Source organism: Pan paniscus, chromosome 5 (genome assembly GCF_029289425.2).
Source record: "Pan paniscus chromosome 5, NHGRI_mPanPan1-v2.0_pri, whole genome shotgun sequence".
Taxonomy (NCBI): Eukaryota; Metazoa; Chordata; class Mammalia; order Primates; family Hominidae; genus Pan; species Pan paniscus.
The window spans coordinates 95,155,372-95,168,920 of record NC_073254.2 but is presented as its reverse complement, the minus strand read 5'-3'; the positions used below and the strand labels follow the sequence as shown (position 1 = coordinate 95,168,920).

General features: G+C 34.4%; 1 protein-coding gene across 6 annotated transcripts in view; it reads left to right on the top strand.

Annotated features, from left to right (window-relative positions):
• The window catches only part of COL12A1 (collagen type XII alpha 1 chain), a 152,741-nt gene that overhangs the window by 115,539 nt on the left and 23,653 nt on the right, over nucleotides 1-13,549 (top strand). For all 6 annotated transcript variants that reach the window (XM_055113891.2, XM_057302545.2, XM_063605381.1 and 3 more), the window contains 9 exons: nucleotides 730-869; nucleotides 2,700-2,823; nucleotides 2,987-3,130; nucleotides 4,628-4,792; nucleotides 6,120-6,158; nucleotides 6,255-6,393; nucleotides 8,431-8,573; nucleotides 8,862-8,971; nucleotides 13,006-13,155. In XM_055113891.2, coding sequence (XP_054969866.1) covers nucleotides 730-869; nucleotides 2,700-2,823; nucleotides 2,987-3,130; nucleotides 4,628-4,792; nucleotides 6,120-6,158; nucleotides 6,255-6,393; nucleotides 8,431-8,573; nucleotides 8,862-8,971; nucleotides 13,006-13,155 — 1,154 coding nt within the window. The remainder of the gene's footprint in view (nucleotides 1-729; nucleotides 870-2,699; nucleotides 2,824-2,986; nucleotides 3,131-4,627; nucleotides 4,793-6,119; nucleotides 6,159-6,254; nucleotides 6,394-8,430; nucleotides 8,574-8,861; nucleotides 8,972-13,005; nucleotides 13,156-13,549) is intronic.

The window sequence follows — 13,549 nt, the reverse complement described above, 5'->3', positions numbered from 1 at the left end:
TAGTGGCTTAATTTAAATTTTACAAAGGACTTGGCCAGGTGCGGTGGCTCACGCCTGTAATCCCAGCACTTTGGGGGGCCGGGACAGGTGGATCGAGACCATCATGGCCAATGTGGTTAAACCCGTCTCTACTAAAAATAGAGAAATTAGCTGGGCATGGTGGCACGTGCCTGTAGTCCCAGCTACTCAGGAGGCTGAGGCAGGAGAATCACTTGAACCTGGGAGGCGGAGTTTGCAGTGAGCCAAGATCATCACACCACTGCACTCCAGCCTGAAGACAGAGCAAGACCCTGTCTAAAAAAAAAAAAAAAAGGACTTATTTGCATAAAGTCAATCTTTAATACTTACATTCCAAATCTCCAAACTTTTTATTTGATTTCTCCTCTCATTTATTGTTCAAAACTACTTGAAGAGTTCCATTAAGTAAGATTGTATCTTTGCATAATGGATCTAAACAAATGGAGTAATTCCAGAGCAGGTATTGAGGGTCCCCGCAATGCTTCTTAAATTTATTGTGCATGTGAGTCATCTTATTACTGCTGGTACTGATTCAGGAAGTCTGGGGTAGGACCCAAGATTCTGCATTTCTAACAAGCTCCCAGGCAGTGCTGTTGCTGCAGAACCACACTTTGCGTAGCAAGGTGTTATACTGCATTTTCAATTATGTGATTTCATTTAAATGAAAGAATTCATGAGATTTGGGGCTTCCTCTGCTTTCTTTTTTTGCAGTATGCAAAGGGGCCAAGGCAGATATTGTGTTCTTGACTGATGCCTCCTGGAGCATCGGGGACGATAATTTTAACAAAGTTGTAAAATTCATCTTCAATACTGTGGGAGGCTTTGATGAAATCAGTCCTGCTGGGATTCAGGTTAGTGTCATTCCGCCAGTGGCTACTCATTTGTGATGTCTTGCCTTTCCTTTGAACTTCTCTTTTTAAGTAAAAAGTCTTTTCAATATAAACTCTGTTTTGACCTTCTCCTATTTGCTATTTCTTTTATTCATGTATTTTTGGGAGGGAATTTGGTATAAATGATAAATAAATAGAAAAATAAATGTTCCCTTAGTTTTTATCTTTGGCTAGATAATATTCCTGTTGGAGAACTTAGGGGATTCTAAGGGACTCTAACTTCCTGCTTAAAACTTCCAATCATGACACATTTCTATAGAAGTTCATCCAAAGTTCTGGATATTAAATTCTTTGTGATTGTCATCCCCTGTGAAGTTAGAAGAATCAGTGATAAACAGTGACTGGAGTGGGTGTGTGGAACTTGCTGCCTCTATCATTACTTTGCAGATAATTACCTTGACCAGAAGAAGGTCCATTGTTGAGCTAAAGCGTATTTCATTTGTTTTTTTAAAAGGATAACTACCAATTATCTTGCTCTGAAATCACTCCAAATATATTTGTTATACTGAAGTACTTAGAGAAGTTTATATTTCCATGAGGGGCCTCAAAGAATAAATCATCATGTAACCCTAACACAGTTAAAAGATCCAATTAAAATTTCACCCCCTCTGGTGAGGTTCCATGATGGCTTTACCCATTCCATGCTTTTGAAGTATTTTGTCTATATTGCTGCATTACAACAAATATCACTTCATATTGTCATTAGTTGTGTGACTCTGTTCTATCTAATCTTCTATCTAAATCATTGACTCCTTAAAGCAAAAGACTATCTTTTTAAAAAACAATTCTCTCCTTTTCTTTCCCATTTCTTTGGTGAATTTTCTTCTTTATTTTGGCAGTTTGATCATCATTGTGGCATTATGAAAATAAGCTATTTTGAAATAAACCACAAACAATTTCATCAACAAAACTTGTCCTCTTTTATGGAATAGTAGTATACTAAATTTCAAATCCTCAAATAATCCTCTGGACATTGATCCAACCCAAGAAGAGTAAAAATTCACCCTAGTTATATTCTTAATTTAATGTGGTTATATTCTTAATTTAACCACATTAATTCCACTAGCAAGCTTTTTTCATCCTTTTAGGAATTTGTATTTCTAACAAAAAATACTGATCATATTTTATTAACATCTATGTACCAGTTACTTTGTATACAGGATTATTAGTCTTTAAAACAATCCTAGAAGGTAAGTATAGTTATCCTCATTTTACTGATAAAAAAAATCCATTGTCACATAGCTATTAAATGCCAGAGCTAGGATTTGAACCCAGCGATTCCTGAGTACAAAGTACTTTTTCCACTAAATCCCATTTTCAATGAGTTTGTGATGAGGGATGATTATAATCACACATGTGACATTTTTGTATTGCCGTAAAGAACGGATATAGTCAGTGGGAAGTAGCAGTTGGCTGAGTCAACTGTTTAACCAACATTTGGATTCGAGATGGTATGTTCTCATGTCTAATCCTGGGATCTCACCACTCCCCAGCTTTATTCATCCCTTTCTATGTCCTAGAGAAAGGCACAACGTGAATATAGTATATTTTCATTATTAATGTCAATTATGACAATTTCATTGAAGATTGAAAATTAAAGAATTTAATGAGACAAGTGCAGTAGGTGTTGTAATATTAGCTATAAAGAGCTTACAATATTCTATCAGGTCTGAGATACTTTTTACACCACCCCCCCCCCCCCCGCTTTATTCTGCAGCTAGAGAATCATTTGAAGATTGAAACATAAAATGAGATGACTTATGCTCACTGCCAAACCACATTTTCCTTCAGGTTTCATTTGTGCAATACAGCGATGAGGTCAAGTCTGAGTTCAAGCTGAACACGTACAATGACAAGGCCCTAGCCCTTGGGGCCCTCCAGAATATTAGGTACAGAGGAGGAAACACAAGAACAGGTATGTGTATATGTAGACCTTTACTCTTCAAGCATTTGTAGTGGCAGAACTGAGTGTATTATCTCATGCTGATATCCAGATTCTTATCAGTTGGGTGTGACTAATGGCATTTGGGTAGTTTTCACTGAAGTGACACTAAAATTTTCCATGCCACATTCTGTAGGCAAGGCCCTCACGTTTATCAAGGAGAAAGTCTTGACTTGGGAGAGCGGCATGAGGAAGAATGTCCCTAAGGTGTTGGTTGTGGTCACGGATGGTCGGTCCCAGGATGAGGTCAAGAAGGCGGCTTTGGTCATCCAGCAGTCAGGCAAGCACATACATGAATTTGATTGCACTTGCAATTTTAACATTTTTAAATGTTCACAAATGATTGCAAAAGACTAAATTTGCTGATGTTACTTTATTGTTTCTGTTTCACTCTGCACGGTATACCTTCGTAATGCTAGTTTATATTTAATCATGGAATGGTTTGCAACTGCTCAAAAATGACATGGGGTATTCTTTGTATAAGATGTGGTTCAGGATTGACAAGGGGCAAACCACATTTTCCCATACTGGCTGGAAGGCTACAGAAAGCAATGATAATGAGATGATGCTAGAGCAGGCTTCCTGCCATAGCAGAAATGAATCTTGATACTGCTTCCTGTGCAAGGAGAGAGAAAAGGAAGCCTTTAGCTTTAGCACATCTTTGCAGATGCAGACTTAATGAGTGCTAAAAGATATGTTGCAAATAAGGAGTATTGAGGTCTTAGGGAGTCATCTGTGGGATAGATCTTGCCAATCAAATATACTGAGAGCCTCCTGGTAACACTGTTCTTTGGATTAGTTATTTAAGATCATTAGAGGTGAAAGTAGATCTTTCCAGTACTTGCATTAACAGCCCCCCTACCCCCTGCTGTCCCAAGCAAGGTCTAAGGTGGATATATTTTTAGAGAGAATCTTATGCATAATTTGTTGTAGTAAATTATAAAGTAATTACATGGAACTTGTCATCTGTACATGCATGATTCTTTGGCTAAAATTATGAGTTATGATTAGTGCTAAGTCATACTGTCTTTTTTTCAATAGAGGTTGTTCTTGCTGATCTTTTATAAAATGTATTGCCATTATGTTATACACCTTACACAGATTTCTGCATGTTTGTGACTCCTGGTAGATTTAAATTTGGGCTTATAAATATTTGCTTCTCATGTTACCTTATTTATATCTAAATATATTTCTAATTCCTTATATAGCTTTTTTTCCCCTGATGTCAAATTTAGCTTTCGGAGTGAAAAATGTGCTTATTTGTCATAGCCTAAATTTGCTTATTTGTCATAGCCCGTCTGTTGCCAATGAGAGTTGTAGATTCCATTTTCAAGATGGCCAGAGTTCTGCCTTTGAGCCTGAGTTTCCTGAGAAAATCAGTTTCAAGAACCCAGATTTTAAAATAAGCCCATTCTTGACTTCTGAGTCACATAAGCTTAAAATATTAATGGCTGCAGAACTCATGTGTGTATCAGGACTGTGGATCTGTGGAAGGCAGTGTGCACCACATGAAGTCTTTCTGCTATTAAAATCTTCCTATTTGAATTGTTGGGATTTTATCTTAGGAAATCAAATTAAATGAATTCTTTAGACCAGAAAATAGAAAGACCTGGAAAAAGTATGTATTTATTAAAGAGAGTTCACGTCAAGTAAAAGGACTTGCTGCATACATTAAGAAAATACAGCATCATTTCTGATAAGAATTTTTTTGCATTGTTCTAACAACAAGGACAGAAAAAAGAGATACGTGATTCATTCTATAAATGCTACTTTGCAGGGTTCAGTGTCTTTGTAGTTGGTGTGGCTGATGTCGACTACAATGAGCTTGCCAACATTGCCAGCAAACCAAGTGAACGGCACGTGTTCATTGTGGACGACTTTGAATCTTTTGAGAAGATCGAAGACAATCTTATTACATTTGTTTGTGAAACTGCCACTTCAAGTAAGTCACAGTCAACATGGATCTATAACCTCACTTATTCTGAAAAACAATTACTTAGTAGACAATTCTATATCCTTTGTGGGATCAAGTCTGTGCATAAATAGATCCTGGGAAATCACTTGAGAACCTGATGAATCACTGTTCCTATTGTGATCATGCTAAATGTGTGCTTGTCAGAAATCCATTTTTAGCCTTGAATATGTAATTTCCTTGTGTGGAAATAAAGTGTTTCAATATATCCTTTTCCCACCACCCCAATGCCTATGACATTTGGTTAAATTAATCTCAGCCTCAAATTGCATATAGAAGGCGTTTCTGTGAGATGAAGGTTTTCCCCATTAGTAATCAATTGGTATTTGTTCTGTCAACATCCATGCTTCAAGAGAGCAGTGAAGAAAAATGGTTCCTCAGAAATTCATTTGGTTCCCATTTGTTTGTTTGGGTTTAGATTTTCAAGTTCAGCTTTTTAACTACAGTGAAGAACCAAAAATTGATTATTTAAGTCGATTTATTCTTATCACCATCCATTAACACCAATTCTTGGGGTATAGGTTATGGAGGCAATTAATCCTCCATAATTACCAGGAGGCAATTTATCCTACATAATTGATCAGGGGTCTGTGGCTAGTCCAGACCCCTGATCCTAGACAGGGCTATGCTTTACAAATATAATATTCCCCTCCATTAAACATTATTTTAAAAACAAGAACTCTGGTTAGAGTAAACAGACTTTGTTGGTTTACTATGAAAATTTATGCTGAAGTTCGGAGTGGAGCTGCACTGATGAAAGTGAGTAGGGGGCTGGAGTGGTTTCTCTTCTGTCCCAAGTAGTCCTGGATGCAGCCATCTGGTTCCCTCAGCTCTGAGGGGTCCAGAGCAAAAACTACTGCACACTTGTTACTGTTACATGGTGTTTGGTAGCCAGTGTGAGGCTTGGAGACTTGGCAGAGAAGAGGGTTGGGGATGGACAAGCTCCTCCTACCTTTGCAGAAATCTAAAATTCCCTGGGAGGGAAGTTCTTTAAATCTATTGAAAAATGTGAAAAATTCCTCCTGTAATTCTATTTTATTATTTTTAAGAGTACTGTAAAAGTCCAATTGGATTAGAGAATGTTAGGGAAATATTTGTTACACTGGTTAATAGTATAATTTCTCCTACACATAGGAAATGTACAAGAAATAATGTATAAAATATTAAATTGAGAAGTTATTTTAATAAATGAACAATGTCATTTATTACTTGAAATACGTTCATTGCTACTTTCTGTGCATATATAATTTGTACATCGTGTTGGTGAATCATACTTAAAGAACACTGTACATTGCAGGTTGTCCTCTCATTTATTTGGATGGCTACACCTCACCAGGTAAGCATTTATACTTTGGGGCAAATTAATTTCCAGATTTAAGCAATAAAATAATTAAAATGTACTCTGTTTAATATTTTCTTTTCTGATGTAAAGGTTTTAAAATGCTTGAAGCATACAACCTGACAGAAAAGAATTTTGCTTCTGTACAAGGAGTATCTTTGGAGTCAGGGTCTTTCCCCAGCTACTCAGCTTACAGGATTCAGAAGAATGCGTTTGTGAATCAGCCTACAGCGTAAGTGTGACAACAGGAGGTTTTCCTTTTCTTAAGACCTGCAAAAAGTTCTTGGAATATTTGCTGACTTCCCAGAATCCTGGGACTTTAGAATTGTCAGAAGACTGCTTATGGATGACCCTGATTGGTTTTCTTAAATACAGTTAGGCTAATTGTTTCCAGGTTACATAGTTGTTTGCACACAGGAGACTAAGACTCAGGCCTCGTTATTGCCAGATCCAGGAAGCTCATGCTGGTAACAGATTACTGACCCTTTTGAATTTAAGGCTAGAAAAGCTGTTAAAACAGGAAGGCAACTTAATATTTTGAACATCTCTCCCTGTGGTGCAGAATACTGGATGGAATAAGTGCAGACCGAGAGCATTCTTTTTAGTGTTTCCGACCTCTAGAAAATGAAAGGTAGTGTTTCTTGTCCATGATCAGACAGTTGGCATGTAGTTTTTATTGGCTGATGCTCTAGCAATCTGTTGTGTAGCTGTAGATGTTATTTTACTTCATGAATGTTTGCACCTGAGTATGATAACTGAACTCTGTATTTCTTATTCATTAAAATGAAAACTTTTTATGCTGAAAAATATGTTTGCCAATTTATGGAAAGAAAAGAACAATGAGAAATTAAGGTATTGTAAGCTCAGGACAGGGTCAGGAATGATGTCTGAAATATGAAATGCTCTGAGAAAGCTGATGGAAAATTCAGACTAAAACCAAAGCTAATTTATTTTAAGAGGCAGAGATTGTATTGTTGTAGTTTGACCACATTGTAAGTCTCTAACTCCTTTAATGGTTAACCATGTTGGCTCGGAGTTCTAGGTTTTTCAGTGAACTGTAATACCCAGTGTTTAACTCTTCCAGTCAGCTCAACATATGATTTCTACATTTTAACTTATGACAGCCTATTGTTTTCTCAAGCATCAGAACTTTTGGCTGAAAGGAAAGAAACATAAATACAATTACATAATTTTTTCACAAGCACTAATTAAGGAAGGAGAAAAATGGGCTAGGTGAGAGATGAGTTGATGTGAAGAAAATATTTTTAACATAGAATATTATAAAGATAGTTCTTGAATGTATAAAAGACATCATGTCAGCTTACCCAGAGCATATGTTTTAAAAGCAAGATGGCATTAGTGGTGTGGTATTAGGACATGAAAGCTTTGTGTCCTCTATCAAAATTCATGGAGGAATAGCTTCTTTTCTATGAGCTTATTATCTGGTTCTTTTTCTTACCTTCAGGGAGAAAGTGTTATTAAATGTTCTCAGATAGAAAACCATCAATTCCGCTTCAAAGATTCCCCCAGAACAATGATTGACTAAACTCTGGAGGGACACATGGGACCAATTTTTTTTTTGGTTTTGTCTTACAGCTGAGGGCCAAGAAACATTTCCTTTCAATCAATTCCCATCCTTTTATCATCACTAAATGTTTGCACATGTATATGGCCTTCATATTTAAAATGGATTTTGTTTTTGGGAATATATGAGCTCTGGGGGTGATTTATTTGATTTCAGGGGAGAAATTTGGAAGTGTAAAAAGTATTACTGATAGGGAGGGAGAGAGAAATTAAAACCTTAAGCCATTTTATGATCTCATACAGCTGACATTGGAAATTAAGTATATTTAGTAAGATTCATTCTCTTTAAATGATACCCATAGTCATAATGTTTATCATTCTAAAATTATCATATAATTTTATAATACTCTGTGTCTAGAAAAATTAGTTATTAATAGTAGGATAAAAGACTATTTTGTAATTTCCCAGACTTTTGTGACTTTATCAAATTAGAAATAATCGATTATAATTTACATAACTGGTCTTTAGTGCTTGTTCTTTTGATGTGCTTCCTAAATTTTTCTCCTTCTAAGGAGAAGTCAGAAGGAGCCAGATTAGTATAAATAGCCTCTAATACTACCCATATGAGATTCTGGTGCAAAGATTTAAAAGAGTATCTGTTCTTGATGTTAAAGCAATCAATCTTTCTTTCTTCCTTTCTTTTTTTCTTTCCTCTCCTTTTTCTTTCTTTTGTTTTATCCAACAGAGACCTACACCCAAATGGACTCCCTCCTTCATACACGATTATATTATTATTCAGACTTCTCCCAGAAACTCCCAGTGACCCTTTTGCAATTTGGCAAATCACAGACAGAGACTACAAACCACAAGTTGGAGTGATTGCAGATCGTAAGAATTTTTATCTTAAGGCACATGCATACTTAGTTTTGATTATGTTTTTCTTTTCTCTTTTAAAAAACTTTCTGAATATAGACTATATATATATTTATTTGATATATACTTTTATGTTTGAACTTTTCCAAGTACAACACATCAGTAAATATCCTAATTGCATTTTATCATAACTGAAATTATTATATTTTTAAAGAAATCTTTCCAACAAGAATTATTTGCTAATACTTTAAATAAAAATTATACAATGCATATGATTTAATAACACTTTTATGTTGATTACAGCTTCTAGCAAGACTTTATCATTCTTTAACAAGGATACAAGAGGTGAGGTGCAAACGGTTACATTTGACACAGAAGAAGTAAAGACATTATTTTATGGAAGTTTTCATAAGGTAAAAACATAAGATTATTTGAGTCTTATTTCTAGAAAAAAATAAAACAAATTTATTATTTATTAAAATGTCATGTTAAATTGGCAGAATTATAACTATGTCTTTTAAAAGTAAAATCTTGTTTTAGAGAATTTGGTTAATTCAAATAATATTTAAAATAAAACAATATACTAATCAAGAGACAACGAGTAATATTTTGATTTATTTTTAATGCTTATTTCTTTTTAAAATTTGAATCATACTATATATAATATTATCCACCTACTTTTCTGCTTACCATTTGGTTATGAATCCTTATGTTATCTAGTTTGAAAAGCTTAATTTTAGTGGATTATATTTTAATTGATAATATTTCTTCTGCTTGCTTTTTATTGAAAAGTACAAACATGCCAGTGAAATGCAGAAATTGATATTTCTTCTGCTTGTATTTTATTGAAAAGTACAAACATGCCAGTGAAATGCAGAATAATTATTTGTATCAATCCAAAAGTTATCAATATCTACCAAAATAATTAAGATAAATGTTTATGAGATTAATTTTTATGTGAACACACTTATTCTTTAAAAACACAATTCTCTAGAAAATCTTATTAAAAGTTCTAAGATGCATTCTAGGGATTGTCTATTCTTGATCATCTTAATCAATTTTCTGTATGTCAACATCCAGCAGATAGTAGAAACCTTTTTTTTCAGGTTTCTAAAGGACAATTCGTTGACAAATAAGAAGCACTTCTTACTTAGAAAATACTGAAGTTAGAAGCATTAGAAATAAAGAGAACGATCTAGGTTAGGAATGGAAGTTAGGAATAGACTTTTTAAAAAAACTTCTATTTTAAGTTCGGGGGTATGTGTGCAAGATGTGCAGGTTTGTTACATGGGTAAACGTGTAATGGGGGTTTATCATACAGATTATTTTGTCACCCAGGTATTAAGCCTAGTATCCATTAGTTATTTTTTCTGATCCTCTCCTTCCTTTCACCTGACACCCTCTGATAGGCCGCAGTGTGTGTTGTTCCCCTTTATGTGTAGGAATTGACTTTTTAATAGTATTTCTTCATCCATTGGATTATGTTAACAGGAATACCAGTTGTTGCACAGATGCTTTAAAATTTCTCCAGTGTGGCATGTAGAAAGATTAGCCCTTATACATAAAAGACAGATGTTTCCAGTTCAAGCTGATTCTCTAGTGAAAATTGAAGAAATTTCTTCTACCTGAGTAGATTTAGCAGTATTTCTTACTGTTTCTACTCCTGAGGAATCTTGCTTTCTTTCCAGAGTGTTGTTCTTATTCATTAATCAGATTTTTGATAAGGATGGTAAAGGACTCTCCTCATCAAGCTCAAGGAAGCTTCAATGTACATATTAGTGATAACAAAAAAAAAGGAAAAACAAAAATCCCTGAGTACAATCGTATATCTACTTAAAGGTTTACAGACCTCCATAGTGAAGTGCAGTAAAATAAATGCCTCATCAGAAAAGCAAGTTCTAGTTTAGCAAGTGTTATTGGCTTCAACTGATCTTTATCTGATCTTAGATGTTGAATCTGGCAAAGGTCTTATGAACTTTTGTGGCTCAGTGAAACTTACATTTGAGTAACTTGCTAAAAAGGACTATTTTTATTTTTCCTTTCATAACCACTGAAGATATTGAGAATCTGATCATCCACTAAACCACTGATAACCATTTGGTAACTGTTATTTTAAAATTTCCAACTGTCATGGAATGCTTCATTTTATCTAAAAATTTTAAAAGGCAGTATTTTTTAGAGGTCTGTAGTGATATTAATGATTGCAAATCAGACAATTTTTTTTGACATTCTCTTCTTTATACCATTTGCCTCCCCAGAAAGGCATTTGCATTCTTGGGTTTTATATAATGCCTATTTTTTCTCCTCACAAGCTCTGTCTTTTCTTTCCAAATTCTCTACCTTCTTCTTTGTTTTTTATTTTAATAATCTTTCTTTTAGTTTCTCCTTTATTCCCACTGTGCTCTTTTTTCTCCTCCATTCCTTAAACCCGTTCTTTCTTTTTAAACAGCTTTATTGAGATGTCATATAGAAAAATTATGTATACTTCAGCTGTATAATGAGATGTTCCGATATACACATACATTGTGAAATGATCTCCACAATCAAGCTAATTAACATATCTATTACCTCTACAGTTACCATTGTGTGTGTGTGTGTATGTGTTGAACCAGTTTAATCTAAGATCTAGCATCTTGCAAATTGCAAGTATAAAATACCCCCATCCCATTGACCCACTCTCATCTCATCAATTCAAGTACCACCTTCAATCACTCTCAGCTGTTCACATTTTTTAACTGAGCCAGGGATTCAAGCCCTCTTTCTTCACTTTCTGTCTAATTCCTGAATTGAAGTTTTTCAAACTTGGGATGAGAATGAGCAATATTTCAAGAGCAGGAAATTAGTGACAGGGAGAGGGAACTTTGGGGAGAGGGATTAACTAAAATAGTTTAATTAAGGAATGACAGACAGTTATCCATTCCTGGGGATTCTCTTGAAAAGCTTTTTTTGTGTCTCCCTTCTATTGTTGAAAGATGACATGGATTCATGTGAGACATTTATAATAAGAAAGAGAACTAGAATGGCAGAGTCTGGGAAGGGAGATGAGTGACAAGAGGGTCCCTATTTTTTTCTACTGGTCTGGGACCAACAACACATCATTTAGGAAATAGATTGGTTACTCTACACACTTGGCACAATGATCTACAGATGAAGGGCCCAATCTGAAATGTAACTATGCATTTGTTTAAACTGCAGTAAAACACACTGAATACCTTATAGCAAAATGTGCTTTTAGAATGTGTTTCTCTATGGTTAGCATTCAATGACAAGTGTTCCTGGAATAATTTTGTCACAAATTAAAAATTTTGAAATAATTTTTCTGGATACTGTGGTTTTTCACATGACTTGTCAATGTTTGCATCTGTGGTTGTTCATATATGAGCCAAAAAGTTTTGGTTCTTATTAGATAAAAAATATCCTAGCATGGTGTTCTTCTTGAGTTCAGTATTAGTTGATTGTCCTGGGGGCATTTAAACTTTATTTTTAGTAAGTTATGTATTACTTTTATATAAAAGAAATATGGAATTTATATTTATCACAGATGCAGTAAACTTATGGTTTGGCGGTGATTCCATGTGGGAAAAATATTTAGTTTAAAAATACTTTAGAAATTATTCTTATGCTTACTGACTGACAGCATTTAAGGGAATTTCTGTTCCTTTTAATTTGCTGCCAAACTTTTCAAAGTCATCGTCAAGGGCTTACTTGAGTATTTGTGCTGTGATAAGTAGAAACTCTGAGCATAACTATAAAGACAAGGATTACCCAGGACCATTCTTTACATTGTTGAAATACAAACCTTTTATTAATTATCCATACTAATAGAGTTGTTAACATTCTGTGTGTCTTCAGTAGCAAATGAAAAATAAATCAATATAAACTTCTTTCCTTAAAAGAAAATTGAATCCTGAATTCTATTGATTTCCAGAGTTGAATCCCTATAGAAGACATGTGCTAGTTCTTTACTGTATGAGGTATCTATATGGTATGCAGATTATTTCTGCCTGAGATTGGGGAACAACAGACTGAAAGTTGAATTTAGTAAAATTAGTGGAAGACATCTGAAATTTCTTTGTAGTGAATATAATAGTATATACATGATTTATTAACCTCTACTTGGGTAGCTCTTTATAGCTTACAAAGTCATTTCATCTACTATATCCTCTCTGGTCATCTCAGTAAGAGTAGATAGTGGGAAAATAAGAAATTATGCATGTGTATGTGTTCGTAGGAAACTGAGACCAGAGGTTAAGTGGCTTGTCTAATTTCATATTATTAGCAAATGATTTCATCAACATTGCCAACTGCTCTTGGATTTTCAGAGTAAGACTTTTGATTTAGGATGAGAATAGCTTAAAAAACTTCAAAAAAATCTGATCTAAACTATGCAGAGTCAGCTAATTTTTTAGTGTAGAAATTTTATAATGGAAACAAATTATCTTTTTAGGTTCATATTATAGTGACCTCAAAAAGTGTTAAGATTTACATTGACTGCTATGAAATTATAGAAAAAGACATCAAGGAAGCTGGAAATATAACAACTGATGGTTATGAAATTCTTGGAAAACTCCTTAAAGGGGAAAGGAAATCAGCCGCAGTGAGTAAAACATTTTTATTTCTCTTGGTACCTTGTGTTAAGATTGAAATGGCATTTTTCTAAACAACTCCTTGAGTTTTATTTTATTCTATTTTTCTCAGTGAGTTTTAAGTTGTCAAATTTCTTGGTCAGATCAAAACATTGGAAGAAGTACATTGAGAAAATTTGTCCACAGAACATAATAATGTGCTTTAACTACTTGCTAGAAACAAAATAAGATGTCAAGGCACCAGGGAACACCATGTAGTCATTTTGAAACAGGATCAAATTGGAGAACACCACACAAAGAGTTGCCAACATACCCAGTGAAATAGAAAATAGTTCCTATTTTGTTCTTCAGCAATAATTGTTAATACAGATTTGTACAATCAGGATATTAAGCATTTGGGGACAC